Consider the following 19455-nt stretch of genomic DNA (forward strand, 5'->3'; position numbering starts at 1 on the left):
TTGATAATGTGAACTAACAACTGTAAGGTTCTGTCCACGAATGGCAAGTCTGTCCACGAATGGCAAGTCTGACCACAACATGATGTGCGCCAGAAACATGTCGTATAAAAACACTATCGAGCGACTTCCTGCACAGAATAGCAGATATGCAGGTATGCCCTACACAAAATATTTTCCAGCTGTGAAAGCTCGGCGGATCACCCCTAATTTTATGTGGGTGCTGCAGAAGGAAAACATCGAGGCTCCGTTTCTTTACAACCTCATCTAACTCAACCTTGACTACATAAGGCACCTTGTGCATTAAGTTGACCGAATCTAACCATCTAAGTTAGATGGGCACACAATTGGCACACACCAAGGCAAACTTACATATTTAGCCCTATGACCATATCTGCAGCACTTGAAACATCCACGTACTCTTTTAGTCAGCAGAACCCTAAATCGATAAACAGTCTGCCTGCAGACGTAAATTTTTTAAAGAAATCAGAACCTACTTCAAAAACTCCATGATATTTCTGGGTATCACACCTACCCGTTTTAAAGACCCGCCTGCAGTCCCACCGAAAGGCGGCTTCATCCAAATCAGTGTTCTGCTCCCTTATGAGGGACAAGACATCCTCATCGGTAAGGCTACAGTCAATATCATAAACTACAATGCGGGGCGCGTTCTCTTGGGGTCTATTTTTACATTCAATCGCTTAACCGCAGTGGAATCTCTAATTTCCTGAGTGGTTTCTGTATCCCATTCAATGAACTTTAAATTTTTGCAAGTATAGTACATCATATTTCTTTACCCAAGTGTTAAAAATTTTTCAAATATTTCTATTTACTTATGCCTATGGCTAGTTGATAATCAACATAATTCTCGGAATTTGTTTCCAAGAATTACTGTTACTCAGGACGTAACGGACTAGTTAACCCACCTAATCCGCTACTATAACTAATCCCTTGATGGTCTTTTTGATGTTTCTGATTTTAAGACCCTTTGGGTCACCCTACAGGGAGACCTGGAGGTCTTTCTTCAGCTGACTGCTGGACACAATCGAGCTCTCCACTCTGCTGACAAACGCAACCTCAGGTTTCTTGGACTTCCTGGTTTCACGTCTGCCCCTAACCACCTCTCACCTCTGCGGCTGCATCGGGACTGGGGCCGGTTTCTCCCCGTGGTAGCTGCATTGGTACGCTTGGGGTTTGCTAGATAGGAAAACAAGCCATCTAATTCTGCCAGAACATCATGGGCCAATGGAGCAGAGCTGCCAGACCTGCCCCCGGTTTGTGAAAATTCTTCAATGAGAGGGTTCATACCCTCGCTGGTGGTCACCCCTACATCCACTTCTGAACCATCATTGTCAGAGCCAGTGTTTGAGAAGGTCGAAAAAAAAGCTCCCGCCCCCTCCTGTGGCTAGGCTTCTTACCTACCTCCCTAAAATCAGTCATGGATGGAGATTCCTGGACCTAACGGTATACAAACAAAATGCTCACTGTATTCCTAATATCCAGAGATATTGGGCACAAGCCCACAAGCATGATGACTACCCGCAGAGAGCCACAAGCAGCTGGAGACCTTCTGTATTCTCCTGTCACTCTTTGCCACTACTGGATCAAATGCGTGAAATCAAAGATCAACACACAGTTACAGATTACAGATTTTATGGCTCTTGCTCTAAAAGAGCACGAGCAATACTAAGGGTAAAGGCCCTTTTGCTTGTAACATGGACTTGCGACCAGGAGTTGCCGCCACTCTTTTTGCTGCGACGAGGCGGGTGCTCGAACAAATTGTGCACCAAAATACTCTAAATCCTCGTGAAATGGAGATGAATTGTTTAAACAATAAGGGTGCAAAACCATTTCAACAATTCTTAGACAGCAAGATGACGAAACTGGGGAAGGTACACACTTGACAACCAGCTCAAAAATAGCACTGTAAAAGACTTTATACAACGCAAATCTCTGCACGTGAAAAGAGACCAGAGATTACACAATTGCACAACTGTGAGTTAGATTATGTATGTATATTTACACAAATTCTTTCATTTTTCTCTGAACATACACTACTGTTGTTCAAAAGTACATTAGTAAATGAATAAAATTAAAAAAATAGTAGTCTAATAAAATTTAAGTTTTTCATTAGTTAACTATATAGAAAATTAATATAATTTACCTGTTTTTATCTGATGATATACCATGATTAAGTATTAATTGTTCAGCCATTTCTAGTCTTGATTGAGCCAATCTGGGATGTGTACTTGATGTTAGTACCCTAGTTAGATGGACTGGTATTATATGTAAACTTCTGTAATATAAAAGCAATATAGTAAATTAAAATTATGACCAATTCCATACATATTAACATCATTATTAATAGAGTAATAACAATATTGTTGGTTAAAGTTGGCAGTAGATCTTCCAGGCCAACTAACCCTGATACATTGTTATTTATTAAACTCAAGCAACCAAAGTACCATCAACCATTGTACCATCAACACTGAATACAGTAGCATCCACAAAGGTTACTTTAGGCACAGACAAGAAACAAGATTTGCAACTCTCATTACAAATTTTCGTAATGACATCCAAAGTCTCATTATCCTTCTAGATCAGAAGTAAATTTTCAGGTAGTGATTAGAATATCTATAAACTGGGAATAAAAAGTTATATACTTACCATGTACTTTTGTTAGCAGTACCTACTTTATTTTATGCATCGAAGCATTTAACACAGAATGACCAGTGCTTCTGTAATAATATTTTAATAAGAAAAATATATATTACAACCAGCATCTCCTCCAGATGAAATCCAAGTGAACAGATCTTAGTTCAGTTATCTATTTCCATATGCCATATAATTCTGAGAATGGTTGAGGATTTTCCAAGCAAAATATGAATTCTTTTTTGTTGGCTTGTGGTATATGGATATCATATAATTTGTTGCAGCTTGTTTGAGCTGATTAACCCAGTAGTGCTCATAGTAATGTGTTGCACTAATCATAAATAAAAATATTATGTTCTTTTGTAGAATTATGGATGGGATGGAAATCAGTACTTAGAAAGACCTTGAAGTACTCCCTTGAATAAGCTTATTTTTCTTACTATAAATATTCATTACTCATCATTTATCATTGCCCTTGTTCCCTTTTTCCCCAAAATGTTCTGTGAGTTTTGCCTTGATATCCACTGAATACATGCTAAGGATGTAGCAACCTACAGAATTATTACATTGTTGGGATTTCTGCAGTTTGGTAGTAATAGATTCACCATGGACCAATCCATGTACTTATATTTATTTGTTAACTATATGCACAATTCAAGATCAAGGTATTTACTAAGTACCAAGTTTCCTAATTTCTTTGTTATATATATGTATGTATATATATGTATCTTTGTTTTATATATATGTATATATATATATATATATATATATATATATATATATATATATATATATATACATACATACTTAAATGTTTGTGTTATAAGGCTATTTAAACAAGTATTATATTAAAATAATTTTGCACTGTAATTTAATATGAAAATATTATGTTTTTAATGTACTTTAATCAGAAATCTATTTTTATACGTGTGATTTTAAAAAATAAGTTTCAATGCTAGCATCATAATTATTAGAATACAGTATTTAAAAAAAATAAATATTTACCTTCCACATCTATTTTACAACAGCTGTAACATGTTTCAACAATATATACATCTTTTAAAAGTTACCATAATTTAAACATTAAAATCTTGATATAAATGATTTCAATGAGTCATCTTGTCTAATATAAAATTCTGTAGTTCCTCTTAAGGTTTAATATTGCAAATTTAATGAATGAAACAGAGAAACTTATTTTATCATTCATTATTAAATAATGTGTATGTTTAATTAGTAAAATTATTATTAATATATTTTTGTTGACTGCTGAGGTCATTAATGTTTTCCCAAACAAAAAAGAAAAAAAGGTTTTTCTCTTCCAGGTAAAATAACTAGCGACTTAGCCAGAAAATTAGTCTTGTCAGTAGATCATCTAGAAATAGGCTTATCATAAGATATTAAAACCACAAAAGAACACAAGATGACACATTGACACAAGATGTGTATAGGAGGGCTCTTGCCACTTAGAAACATACTTCCATTTCAAAAAAATATTGTCATATCTGTAAAAGCAGGTGTAATAATCCCTTAAAAATTCATTCTCAATAAAAAATTTATAAAAACTTCAATTATGCCAGCTATTGCCTAGGTTTGCCTTTATGCTATCATTTTTTCTTTCTTTTCTCCAGCCTCCTAATGGCCTCCACCTTTGTTTACAGAGTCTGAGGTTTCGGAGGTGGAATCTTCTGATCCTCCATAGTAAATCACAAAGGATGTCTTGCTGTCACCATCAGACCACACAGATATAAATGGTGTGGTGAGCATTGTATCAGAGTCTAAGCTTGATGAGCCCTCTCTTTTAGAGGCCTCCTAGCTTTTGGAGGCTCTATTGGCGCTTGTCCATAACTCTCTTTTCCAACAATCTTTACGTCATCTTCTTTGCTGATTCCCTGAATAAGGATTTTCTCTACTTCAATTTTTACCATTGGTGCATTATGTTCGGTCTGCTGCGGTTTTTTTTTCACCTTTTTTCACCACAGTCTTCTGAGGTTTAGCTTCGTTTTCCTTCACCTTTTGCTGGTCAAAGGCTCATTCCTCAGTTGTGTAACAATCTTTTGTTTGGAGACATCTGTTTTTTCAGTGTCGACTTTGGACTAGTTTCTCTAATTGGTCAACTTTTCAGTTTCTCATTGATGATATGTTTGACCATGTTCACTAGAGTTGGTGCCAGTTCAGAGATTATGTTCTTTGGTTTAATGGAAGCTGCAGGAACTGTAGCAACCTGAGCATAAGATTCAACCTTCAGCGATCTGCTAAGTACAATTTTCCTAGCATCAAAGTAGCTTCTACAGCTACTTTACTTCCAGGAGGAAGTGCAGGATCCCTGCACAGATCATCAGTAAGGAATGGTTCACTACAAACACAGAGTTGTTTTCCTGTGCATTGCGCTGCTGTATGACCGAATTTCTAAAATCCAAAACACCACATTGGAGTCAGGATGAACAGACAAATATCCAGTCTATGAAATCCAACCTTTATTTGTTCGGGGCCCTTGGGTTTGCTAAACATCAGGGAATACAACGCAGAGGGTACAACTTCTTCATTGAGTCGTGTGTTTAATCATTGACTCACAACAACTTCTTGTTCATGAATCTCCTCGATGTGTTGAGGTATGAAAGCTAGCACATCCAGGTGGTGTATCCAGGTGGTCTAGTAGGAAAGGTCTATTAAAATGAGGAGGACATAAGAGGCGGTAGGTAGAACATTGCCATTCCTTCTCATGTTCAACCTTTGACACTCTATTGCTCTCTGCGGTGACATCTCCTCAATTTCCTGCTCAGAATAAATGAGTAGATCTGGACAACAACATTCTTTAAGGTATTGAGGGAACTGTGAGGATTGATGCATACTGCAAACTCATCAATTTTGCTTAAAGCAAGAATCTCCTACAAATGATGTCAATAGTTCTCAACATACAAACCGTTGAAGGTTTTCCATATTTTTTTTACCTGGGCCACCAGCGCAACTAGTCGTTTCACAAGCAATAAAAAACAGAGTTACCTTGTGAAATTTCCATCTCCTTTGTAATCTCATTTGGTATTTAGGTTGAATGAACAGTTCTTGATAGTAGTTCTCTGCAGATTTTTAGAAATCACTATGAATTCTTCCTCTTTCAGAACTCTTCTTCCATTTCATTCTCACAACATGGCTGGTTCTAAACAAGGGTGTTTACATGAATCCTCTGCCATGACAGATTGTTCTACTTGCATGTAAAATGAATCCTTCTGTAGCAAGGCCACCCGCCAAGGTATACCCCCACTTCAGAGCTGCCAACCCTGGAGATCTGGTCCGGTACTTCGGTGGAACCGGCATTATTATTATTATTATTCTTTTGAATGATTATAAAAAACTACTTTTAATAAGTTACAACAGTAATTTACATATGCTAGTTGCTCATACAACTAGTCTTAGAATAGAGTTCCCGGTAATGATGGTACATTTTTACACATTTGTTGTCCTCCTTATCTATCAAAAAGAATAAGGATAATTTAATTGTTATTAAGCATATACCTTTCTGTTATATAACAGTTAGATAAGATCTATTTCTTTGTAAAATTATAAGTAGTTTGACAAGTTATTTGATAAGGAGTTCCTGAGAAAAATGTATGAAAACTAATGATTTTAAGCTTTTACTTTAATACTGGTACCAAAAAGGAGAAAAATATCTAATTGATGAATTTGTCTATACAATGTCACTTTAACAAGTTACAATAAAAAATATTCAATTTGCATTTTTTTATTAGGAAAAGTCAAAGTTTTGTAACTCAATTTCCACTTATATCAATGTGCCATACATACCAAATTAAACATGTATACTTATTTAGAATGTATTAATTTAACAATAATTTTATTTATTGCAATAAAGTATGATACAATTTTCTCCCTGCTGAAGAGAAGTAAAGAAAATAAAACATTGTTCTCATAATAACATGGGAAAGAGTAATGCACTATATAAAAAGAAGCCTGAAATTAAAGGTTCACAAGTCAAATAATTTTTTCTGTAAGTAATGATTTTCAATATACAGCCAACCTCTATGTTCAATAGAATAAAAAATGTTTCATTAATACTGGTGAATATCACTTTTGGTGGACTTAAGATGTCAAATGTAATAGGATATTCAGCTCACAGAAGAAGTCAGCAGAAAATTGTTATTACTATTCCTAGTAAATCAGGCACAGTATTTTTCTACTATCTAGAAGAGTTTGCTGGTTTTGAAAATGATTTATATCCTATAACAGACGAACTACTCATACAGTTTAAGACATAAACATGAATTCCATAAAATATGAGAAAAAAATCTGATCTGGACAATACACAACTTCCTTGTACACTTATTAGATTACATTTACACATTTTTTTAAAATGAAAAGTATATAAAATTTTGTTTCAATAAAAATCTTCTGATATATTTTCCTTTTTTTTTGTTATTATTGAATTAATATTCATTCTAAAACCTTTTTTACAATGAGAGGTTAATAATTATTAATAAATCAATATATTTAAATTAAAAAAAAAAAGAAGTTAAAAAGAAAGGAAATGAAGTCTGATTTGAAATGTGCCTTCGCCTAAGATCCAAATATTTCATTAATTAAAATTTTATTTCACTATAATTCTGGAACCAATGAAAATAAGTACCATTTATGATATATCGTTGAAAAGCTCTCAATTAGGTCTTATTACTGCAGTTAAGAAAAAGTACAAAATCCAATTTTTTTTGGAGTATGGGGTTTTTAGACACTTTTGGTTCAGTTAATGGCAAACAAAAGGGGAGGTGCAGAACTAGATGTCACAACAGTTCTAAATCCAAAATTTCAACATCCTATGGCTAATCATTTTTGAGTTATATGAGATACATACATACACACATAAATACGTCACGCCAAAACTAGTCAAAATGGATTCAGGGATGGTCAAAACGGATATATTTCCATTGAAATCTGGAAACTACAATTTTTCACAATCACAATACTTTTTACTTCACACAAGCAAGTAAAAATGTTTGAACTATTTAAAGAAGCAATCTTACCTAACATCTCTAGTGTCTGCCATACTTAGAATTGTATGTACTGCCATGTTATGTATTCTAGGAGTTGTATCACCAGATTTTGATATTAATTCTGGTAGTAGTTTATCTACACTACGCGAAACTTCTGCCATTGTTACCCTGAAAAATAATTTTTCTATTACACCTGTCATAAAAATTTTGTCATAAAAATATATAATTTACCTTAATATCTATGCTTTGTTTTTACATAAAAAATATGTTAATACAGCATTAATCTCTGTTCCAAAGAAATAAAAAGTTTTACTCAGAATGCAAAATGTTTCAAGCATAAAGTCAAAAAAAATAGTACAATTTTTAGAAAAAAACATTATTTTTAATTTTGTTTTGTGTATCCCTTCCCATCAAGGATTGCTCTAAAACTCTTATGAGATGGAACTGCAAACCAATCTGGGGAAACCTGCTTGTACCACCCTTTAAGTGAATTCTGAAGTGATGGAAGAATAATGCTGACCAACTTATCTAACCCTTCCATACATATATTTGAAATAAATTTAATATTTTTATAAAATAATTATGTCTCACTTGCTAAAAATTTAGAAATATATGCATCCAGAAGATCTTTTCAGGATTATAAACTGGTTTTTTTCTTCAATCATACTGCAGATGACATGTTGTTATAAATGTAACTCATTTTAAAGCAATTAGTAACCTTTAAGTGTGTGCTAAACAATATGTTTCATCAGAGTTGAATTTGTTCATTCAGTAAATTACTTTTGTCAAATTTAATTTGTTTATAAATTTTATGTTGTCAAAGTTCGTCGATTTTATGACTTTTAAGTTCAAGAGCAAGAGTTTCATACTATTTAATGTATTTGTACAGTATTTGTACATGTGTTCCATTTCTCTTGATTTACAAGGGTTCATTGTGATGTTACGTGTTGTTTTTGAATATTTTTTTATGAATCTATGAATGAATATGTGTGCAACTTAATGTAGCATTTGGTAAAATAATTGCATTTTAATTTGTATACTCCCCTCAGTTGTGTTTATTGGTATGTACTTAAATTATTATGCTGTTTGAACTTACTTATTTTACACATACTTTTGAAAGCAAGATAACAAACCTCTTTCCTTCAATAACTTTTATAGATGTTTATGTAATATAAGAATTTTATACTCTTTGTCATCAGGTAATATATAAATATAAATACATATATAAAAAATAAATAAATATATATATTTATTTATTTTTATTTTATTAGATCAACCGAAGTACTGAATAAAGTAGGATGACTTACCTTATTCCACTTTGTATATATATTATAATATATAATTTTTATATATACATAAAAATTATATATATATATAATTTTTTCTGTACAGTGCTTTTTTATTTAATGAATTGTGCTATATTTCATATACATAGCCACCAACATTTGCTAGATATTTTATCTAGCAAAGTTCTTCAATACAGTTGTTAGCCAATATGTATGTATATAATAAACAATGCAACATGTTAAAATTAGCCCTATAAAGATCTTCAAGAAATATATTGGTATTTAAAAAGTGAGTTGTAAATATTGTATAGATATTTCATATTTTGTAAAATTATATTTTTTAAAAACATATAAATTAGTGAAGTTATTAGAATCCAATATGAAGTAAAAATGCTGTAATTAGATACCCAAATCCTACATGTTCTATATAATTTAAAAAAATTTCAATTTTCTGATTATAAAACTAGTTGTTGACTTAGAAACATCATATAAATTAATGAAAGTTGTTACTAACTAATGAATATTTCATTTTAAGAAACTAATATTTTTACTGTAGTTTGTACAGATTTCGTTGTATGGATGCAAGACCAGAACATTAAATAAAATTAAAACCAGGATATTACAGTTTAGTTACCAAATTGTACATTAATACCTATGACTTTTTTTAGTTTCTTAATGGTATTTCCTAATTGTAATAAAAAGTTAGGCAAAATACATTTTCAAAAAAAAGAGTATTATATTCTTCTTTAGGTGTTGTACACCTTATGAATTTTTGGCTGTCTTCTACATATTATAAAAGCTATAAAAAATATATTTTTTTTTTTTAATTTTGGCTCTATGTAATTATTTTACAAAAGCAAAATTTATCAATTTTATGAGAAAATGGTGTAGACATCAGCACCTGACTATACACATACAGCTTCTACTATAACATGAAACATTTTCTAATTCTACCCTTATAATAGTAGCCTTTAAGGGATCTTTGGAATATTTTATGATAAAAAGGGAGCATTAATATTTATATTTCTTTAAATTTATATATATGCTGTCTGATAACACACACAGCAGAACAAACTCATTTTTAATGAAAAACTAGAAACTCTATGTTCTGAAATCAAAATTACATTAATTTATCTTTATTGTTACCAAACTATTGTATAATTTCCCTACAATTACATTCTTAAAGTAATTAAATTACCTGCCAGGAACAAATTCATGAAAGAAATATCGAATTACTTCAGCAGAAACTGAATATACAAGGAAGACTTTATCTCGCAATGTACGATGCAATAAAAATATAGCAGCCCTTGCAACCTTGTTTGGAGAATGTACTTCAACATGGTCAGGAGGTTTAACACATGCTGCTCTCACATATGATCTTAGAGCTGCTTCTAACAATCGTAAACCTTCTTCCTTATCTGTGAACTGTTTTGAATAAAACTTCTCTACCTGCAAAAAAGCAAAAATTAACATAAAATTATTCCATTTTTTCATACGAATGATATGAATTATTTTAAAAATAGATTTTTGAAACAACAGACCATATGAAATTTTATAAATATGACTTTTGTAATAATTTATTCAAAAGATTTCTATCATTTTGTAAGCCATCTTCAGCGACTGGTGTTGCTGATAATGTAAGCTGATGAAATGCTGACATTTTTCTTTTTTTTAGTTAGGCAGAAACATATTTATCATATGATCAAGAAGTGTAGTGGTCTTGAATTGTGTATTTCATTGATATCCTGTAGTGTATAGAATATTTATTAAAAATCTTTTTGTGAGCTTTTTGTCATAAGAAAATTAAATGGTAAAACCTCATTTAATGCTTAATGTTCATGCTAATGTTTAATGCTTATACTATCTATCTCTTTTTTGAGATAATTTTTATCTCTTCAAGCCACATATGAGATGTACATTGGTCATCATGGGCAATCTGAGTTGCAGGTTACAGCGGCATACATAGATATTTTTAAGCTAAATTTATGCTTTTCAGTAGAGTTGTCTAAAACGACAACAGGTATTTGTATTTTTTACTGTTATTCTAAAAACGTTTTGCAAAGTATTTACAAAAATACTTCTTTTATGGTGTTTCAAAACTACTATTTATTTGTCAATTAATATTATTTATTGTTTCTTTTTTTGTTTATTTCTTTTTACTTTTTTCTCTCTCCGCTAAATCAGATTCCACAGTGAAGCATAATACAATATGGGGGAGTGTCCTTTTACTCTAATAAGCTGGCTGGATCTTAACTATTAATGCCTGCCTCTAACTCCCAGAGTAGGGTTACCAGGCCTGACTATGACATTCCTGTTCCCCCACCATTTCTTTTCTCTTATATATACTTTATCTCACTAACTACTGTTGATAATAATTCAACAATAAAAACTGTCAATTGTAAATTATATGTAAAAATTTTAATTTTTCTAAACTGGGTTTTGAAAATAATTTTATTTTCTAAGTCTTCACAATTATTTTTTTACTAAAGCAAAGTAAAAATTAGCATGGTTTGAATTTATAGTAATTGTCATAAAGTATCTAATTTTATGCTCTATAAATGTCAGGAAGATTCAGCAGCACTGTTTTTAGCTTTTTGAATTAAATATTAGTGAGAATAACACAACTCACAAGGGCCATTCCAAATACAGATATGGGTAATGCAGCTTGTTTTCTTTCTCTCTCATTTAATTTGGAATGTGTTGTAGTAACATTAGTTCCACTTGAAGGTAGATGAGTATCCCTGACAGTATCTGCTGTATGTACGCTATAAAAAAAAAGTTAAATATGAATTACATTTACAATATTTTGAAATAAAATCAATCAATAAGAAGTTTTTAATCCTGTTTCTCTAGTGAATATTAAATAGCCATCTTAGTTACCAAAATGTACATGTATACCTCTGACTTTTTTCAGTTTCTTAATGGTCATGAATTGTTTTTGTTTATATTTTCATAAAACCACACCTTGATTTTGACGATTTTGTTACCAGTAGTTAACAAAGAAGCTAGTGTTACTACTATCATTCAGTACAGATACAATGTTGAGTACTATATTCTACTGTCCGTTTAATTATTAGCTACAGTAAATAAAATTTCTATCATAATGAATAAAGTTATTAGTAATTCAAATAAGGTGCATTATTACATATGCTGTGTATGAGAGATACTGATAATAAGAGCCACTTCTATCCAAAGCCTCAACCATCACTTCATTATCCCTAATTTGATGTAAAAGAGAGATACTAAAATCATTTTTGATTCAGTTACTCATTTCATATTGTTGTGACATTCACACAAAAAGAATGAAAATTTAGTGTAAACATCTAGTTGTTCTAATAAAATAGTTCATTCCTTCAGATCACAGCACTTAAACTACTTAGGTTCATTGTATTTTATTTTTTATAAATAATGTATAAATGTTTTTAATGGATATTGGATGAATAATAGGTACTAACATAAGTGTCTTCCCTTTGTAAAGACAAATATTCTTTAGACTCATTTTGCTCAAGTCAATAAAGTCATTCTTTCCATTGATAAACAGTTCCTAAACAATCAAATATACAATTACTCAAGGAATATCATAGCAACATGCAAGACTTCCTTCCTTTTTGAAAAATTGTTTGAAAACTTCCTTACAATTTCTATATAAATGTTATTCCAGAAATAAAAACTTGGCTACAAATGTTTGCTCTTTACTTCAGTTTCTTTATATTTAGGAAAACATATATAGTGTAAAAAATCATTCAATGTTAACTTCAACTGTTGAATACAAAAGTAAAACAAATAGCTTCTGCCAGGTGGCAGTAAGGCTTTATAAACAACAGTTAACTTTCCAGATTAGCACATTGAGGTGGTACTTGTTATTCTAAGAAAAATAAAGTTTAATTTCTATGGCTAATTGCCTCAGTGTCAAACAAAATGGATTGTGTGTAAACGAGATAACTACTGGAGACACTTCAATCAATTTACTTGTAATAAAAAAGATCGAGATATAAAATAAAAGGCTGCAATATGGTAAATCAAACTTCTGAGAATTCCCACTCTTTTGGCAATTTATTTAGAGCACACTGGACTAGATCCGAGCACAGTCCACTGAGTAAACAAGCAGTTCAGTCAACATGCAAAGTGTTTCTGTTGTCATCATAGACTATAATAATTTTTTTTTTTTGTGTTAAATAATTCATTCATTAATTTCATGAGTTAAGTTAATTTCATGTATTTCAGTTTTTCTGCCTTATTATTAATATCTACTAAACTGTACTCACCCCTGTTTTAGACATTTACATAATTAAAATATTATTAGAGTTCAGTTTAATACTAAAATTAGAACTGTGCAAAAATTTTCATGGGATACGACAAAATTAATACCACGGCATTTGATTCAACTAGGGCACATAAAATATTTCTTGAACCAAAATCTTAGCAGATCAGTGAAATTTATCTTCATATTTATAATAGTGAAAACTTGACAATGCATTAATGGATTGTAATTTCTAAAACTAAAGTAAATAATGTGAAAATATTTAAACTGAAATAAGTTATTTTAATACTTTTAAAAAATGTTTAAAATATTATGTTAATTTCAGAAAATGAAAAAATATTTATAAAAATTTATTATTCTACAGAATGATTAATAAATAATGAAAATCTTATCAAAATTGTTTTTGACAAATTTCAAAAGAGTTAGGTATAGGAAACTGCTGAATGCTGATGTAACGTGCATCTGTTGAATAATTTTTTTTTTACTGCCCAGTAATATATATCTATAAGCTTTTTGTCAGAGCTTTGTTTAAATACATGACATTCCTAAGAATTAATATAACTGTTTTTAAAAATCAGTTATAATTTATCAAAGATGTGTGTATGTGTTTCTTTTTAAGTTACTAACAACGATATAAGTTACTTAATAGATTTTTCCTCTATTACACAATACTACTTTAAAAAATAAAAATAGAATTATTATTTTTTAAATACCTATATACATTTTCAAAAGTATTTAATTAATAATTTAAAAAAACATTTTTTTAAAATTTATTATCAACATCCTTAACAAGCACTTAATATGACCATTTTGAAAGTTTTTCAGTTAATGTAATTCAATTTATAAATTTATCATTAAAATACATATGTTAACGTACAATATTTGTGATTATTATAATGCATTAACATTATTCTAAACAATAGTATTATAATAGGAATTGAACTATTTTTCATGCTGCATAATAGAGTAAAAAACTGAAGTACTAATTAATATTATTCATTACACTACAGTAATAATATTATCCACCTACTCAGATGATTACCTATAACAGGAGGGTTAATTCTTTGTCAAAATTACAAAAAAAATGTTACATACAAAAGTGTTTAAACTTTTATTTGCTTTATTTTGGTAGAAATATTAAATTAAAGTTTAAATAATTTAATTGTTTTAAAATATCAATTTAATCATGGAATAAAATTTAAAAAAAAAAAAATATTTAAATAACAGAGATAAAACTTGTTTACAAAACATCTTATGAAAATAAAAGAAATCCCTCAAAATTGTTTACACACATTCACTGCTAATATAAATATATGATGAGTGAATAATTTCACAACTGCGCGTGCACGCGCATACACACCCATATATATATATTTATATAAATAAAATATATATAAAATGAATGTTTATTTGTCCCATATGCGTTCCTATACCATACATCCGATTGCGATAAAACTTTGGTGAATTGTGCGCACTCACGCGAAGGTTTCTGAAATAGTTTGGGCCTGCTAGGTGGCATTGGGAGTCGAGATATTTCGGAAAATTGTATTTATGGTCCAATTTGTCTCATATTCAGATATATATTAGTTACGTGAAAGAAATAGTTTACGATAAATGGAAAAAGGAGAAAAGGGGAAATGCGAAAAAGGAAGATCGGATGAAGGGAAAGGTTAAATTTTCTGAAGTTCAGTAATATTCAGATTTTTAATGTTTTATCATACTCCATTTGTGTTCATTTAATCTACATACATACTCAAATATAGCAATGGCGAAGCATTGAGGAGTCAGCTTGTACATATTTAAAAATGAATGTTTGTTTGTTTGTCCCGTATGCGTTCCTATTCCATTCAACAGATCGCAATGAATCTTTGGTGAGTTATTGTGCGCACGCCCGCGAAGGTTCTGAATTAGGACCCGCTTGTTGGCTCTGAAGTCGAGATATTTCGAAAAATTGTATTTCATGGTCCGATTTGGCTCATATTCAGAATATGTGTTACATGGAAAGAAATACCTCTGCAAAAAATGGACCCGCTAGATGGCGCTGGGGTCGAAATAGTATAGGAGTAATTTTCACCTGTTTTTCACATTTCTTTTATCAAAACTCCCTTTATTTTTTTTTCCTTTGGAATCTTTGTCATAATAGATAAATTAGTTTATTTGCAATTCTCTATATTTTAAACCAATTTTTCTTAAAATTTAAAATATTTTGTTCCATTCCAAATTACCAGATAATTTTTTTCTAGATTTACAAATGCAGTGTAGGTGATTTTTATCCAGTCACCTCATAAAATTATTAGATGGCTTGAATTGAAAGTTTTATTTCCATCTAGTTAGCCTAGATTACACATCTTATTTATTTATTTAACTAATTTCATTTCATTATTACTTTTTATTTAAACTAATAAATTATAGAACAGAATTAAAGTATTTTCAGAGCGTGTACTGTACTAACAGTCAATACAAACAATGAAAAAATAAAAAGAGTTTACAATATCTTTAACATTATAATCACAACAATATCTTGAACATTATAAATACTTTTATAAGTAAAATTTTCAAAATCATATAAAATTAGCTTGTAATTCATACTTGCGTTGAGCTGGTACAGTTCGTTCATCATATGCTTCATAACTATTTCTTGCCGGTCCAGCAGATTTATTTCGTCTTCTTAATGAACCACTTCTAACTGGCTGAGCTGAGGCACTTTTTGTCATCATTGTTGATCTGAAAAATGGAATATATCCATCTAAAAACTGTAAATGGAAAGGAAAATTAATTTTTCTACTACACTGATATTCTAGTAAACATGAGTTTCAAGAAAAGATTCTTCTTGAAATATGCTTTCTGCATGATACTCTCTAGTACTTTCATTATCTAAAATTGAATTATTTACTAGTCCTTTTCCTGAGCCAATATGGTATCTGTTACTGACAGTTTTGACTATTTTTTAGAATGTATGAATATAATAACATTTCTGATTTTTATTATGAATATGAAATGCTCTATTGAATTCTGAATACAGACAAGTGACTGAATGTCCTTCTCTCAGCTGACAACATTGCATTCAACTGTTAATAGTTCATTTACTGCTAGTCAAAGAGGGAAAAGTTACTACGAATGAGAATAATAAAATTAATAATTTTTCTCTCTCAGCTAAACTATATCTGACCTGCTTTTAAAAATTCAAAGAAATATATCACATAAACAAGCAGAAAAAACTCTTGCTAAATGTTTTCAGGGAAATATTTGGCAGTTTATTAAATGATTCAAGTGTTCTACATCAATGCATACCAGCTTTCTTTGTACCTTTTCTAGTCCTGAAACTATTCCTGTTGTGACCACAGCACTTTATAACACTGTTCATAATATTTATAATCTTTAGAATTCTATTGTGAGCAGAGCACTTTTATAACACTGTGCATAATATTATAGACTTTAGAATTCCAAGATAAAAAGAGATGAAATATATATTTTTCTGTTTTCTCGTGTTAATCAAACTACATATATTGTTTAATTTACAATCTAAACAAGAACACTCTTTAGTTCTCCCAAACAATCGTTTTGAGTGATCAGTCAGCTCACTGGTTTAATCCTATTTTCCACCCATTTCTGTTAATCTTTTAATTTGAACATCTGCATTCTATATCCTCATGTACCTATCTGTATTCCAATCATTGTCTTCTTCTACATGGATGTTTACTGCATAATCTCAATAATGTGAGATCATGTTTCTTGCAAACGTTTTCAAGATTTTACCCTAGTATTGTTTTACTATTCATTTTAAGACCTCCTGATTTCAAATTTTATCAACCCATCTAATTTTAACATTTTTTTATATTACCACATTTCAAAGGCCACTATTCTTTCCTTTCTGCTTTATCTTATAGTCATGTTTCACTACCACGAAGCACTATATTCCACTTAGATATTTTCAAGAACTTCTCTCTAATTCGACATTATCAGACTTCTTTTTTTCATGAAACTTCCCCATGCCATTTTACTTTTGAGTTGCCTAAATTACTTTGCCCATCTTTTGTTATTTTACTCCCTAAATAGCAAAATACTATAACTTCTGATGCATTATATCCACTGTTTTAATGTTTAATTCCTCATTTCTGTTATAATACATTACCTTTGCATTAGTCTTATTTAATCAAAACTAAATTTCTCTCCTACCAGTAAATTTGTGTCTTTCAGTGTTTCTTCCAACTCATCCTTGCTTTTATAAAAAGAACAATATCATTAGTGAATATTAATTAAAATCTTTATTGTTTCTCCATGCATAGTACTCTCTCAGATCTTTCCTTCAATTCCTGTATTGAAGGAAAGATCTAGCCTATCCTTATATTATTTTTTCTGAAACAGAGTCTTTCTTCTTTCATTTCTACTCTCATAACTACTATCTGATTCTTTACGTATTGAATCTGACTTTTGTCTCTCTCTGTTCAGATTTTATAAAATCTAAACATTATTATTCTATTCTTTGTTTTCAAATTATTTCATTATCCATTATCATATTTAGGTTACTCAATTACAGATAAACATAGTATAGCATTACATATTACAGACTTTTACAACTGTACACACTGCAAAAACCTTTTGCATAGTCTTTTAATAAAATATTGGAACAATATCTAAATATAATTAAATCATTAAATTATTTTATCGTAAATATAAATACAATAAATACTTTCAATCCAAGAATTTCACTTATCTCTTATATAAAGTAAAAAAGAAACACTTATAAACATTTTATTCACAATTATAATTTACTCAAACTATACAAACATTTGTTATGAAGATTTTTTTTTTCATTTGGTTCTAAATCTGTTATCTTTAACATTTTTAATTCAGTAGGATTACCTAATGAATTAGAAATTCAAGATGGTAAGTTATTACTATATTCAATGACTCTTTCAAGTAAGAAATTTTCAGTCAAGTAAATTAGTTTGAACTTTGTGGAAATGTCTTTCCTCTGTATATTATATTTATTAATAAGTGAATTTTTAGATAATGAGCATTCAATGTATATTAGAATAAATATTGTTTATTTAACACAGGGGAATGATGTTTCCCTATAACTTAGTTTAAAAATTATTCTCATCAATAAAATTCCTAAAGAATATATAACATTTTTTATGCCCTTTTCTTAGAAATAAAAATCCTCCATAAGATTTTTTAAAATGATGCTCCTCAAATTTGAAAAGTACAAGACAAACGAGAAAAGATAATACAAAAGGTTAAAACCTTGAAACATTTTAGGTAGATCATACTTTTTTTAAAAAGTAAAATAATTCTTTTAAATCTAACAATTGATAACAATAACACTGGGAGGAAAAACAAGACAATATTAATGATGAGAAATAATTTTAAATCAAGCCACATGAAGGATCACCATACACTACACAGGCCAAACAAAAAGATTAATTTATTACATGTATTTTAAACTTTAGTTCGGCATATATACTTATCTTTTTAATTTTTTAATTTTCATATTTTAATAGATATTATACATTACTGAGTATTATTATTCTTTGCATGAATTATTTTTCAGGTATACAATTAAGTACTCAAACTGTTACAACCATTATTGAGTGCTGAGTAAAATAGTAAACCAACCTATTACAATCTGATGGTAGCGCACCACCTATAATGATTCAGGAAATAGCATCTTAAAAATAAAAGGCTGAAATGCCAGAAGTCAAATTTAGATATAATAAACCATTCTTGAATGTCATCTAAGTTACAAAAAAAATCTGATATAATTTCAAGAAAGATAGTCTGTTAGATTAGAATGTTAGATAATTCAATACCAGGTATTAAAAAAAGAGGGAAGCAAGATTATAAATATTTATATATCTCCTACCCAGTTGGACTTGTTGCTCCTGTACGTGCAGTGTAATGTAACGGTGACACAGGACTTTGGTAGAGGCCAGGAGACACAACTCCTTCACGTAATCCTAGTTGTGTTGTAACCGGTGGTTGTGGTATAGGTGTTGGCAGAACTGGTGGTTGACAAGTCTGAATTTGTGGTGTTGTTGGAGGTAATGATATTGGCACTTTTGCTTTGAAGTTAACACCAGTATGCAAGTTATCTTCGCTTATTATAGTATCTGAAGTTTCTTTATCTGCATCATCTGGAGATTCTTCATCATTTTTTGGCACCATCTGTAACACAAAAGGACAAAATATAAAAATTTTTTATTAAAATTATATTTTTATAATAAAATAAATTTATTTAATACCAAAATTGCTGCTTTCT

General features: G+C 30.1%; 1 protein-coding gene across 1 annotated transcript in view; it reads right to left on the bottom strand.

The window, feature by feature from the left end:
* LOC142317628 (centrosomal protein of 104 kDa) overlaps window positions 1-19455 on the bottom strand; it is a 72903-nt gene that overhangs the window by 29858 nt on the left and 23590 nt on the right. The window contains exons 6-11 of the mRNA XM_075354185.1: window positions 19060-19361; window positions 15783-15917; window positions 11562-11697; window positions 10131-10381; window positions 7677-7814; window positions 2162-2293 (exon numbers count right to left, since the gene is read on the bottom strand). Coding sequence (XP_075210300.1) covers window positions 2162-2293; window positions 7677-7814; window positions 10131-10381; window positions 11562-11697; window positions 15783-15917; window positions 19060-19361 — 1094 coding nt within the window. The remainder of the gene's footprint in view (window positions 1-2161; window positions 2294-7676; window positions 7815-10130; window positions 10382-11561; window positions 11698-15782; window positions 15918-19059; window positions 19362-19455) is intronic.

Source organism: Lycorma delicatula, chromosome 1 (genome assembly GCF_047948215.1).
Source record: "Lycorma delicatula isolate Av1 chromosome 1, ASM4794821v1, whole genome shotgun sequence".
Taxonomy (NCBI): Eukaryota; Metazoa; Arthropoda; class Insecta; order Hemiptera; family Fulgoridae; genus Lycorma; species Lycorma delicatula.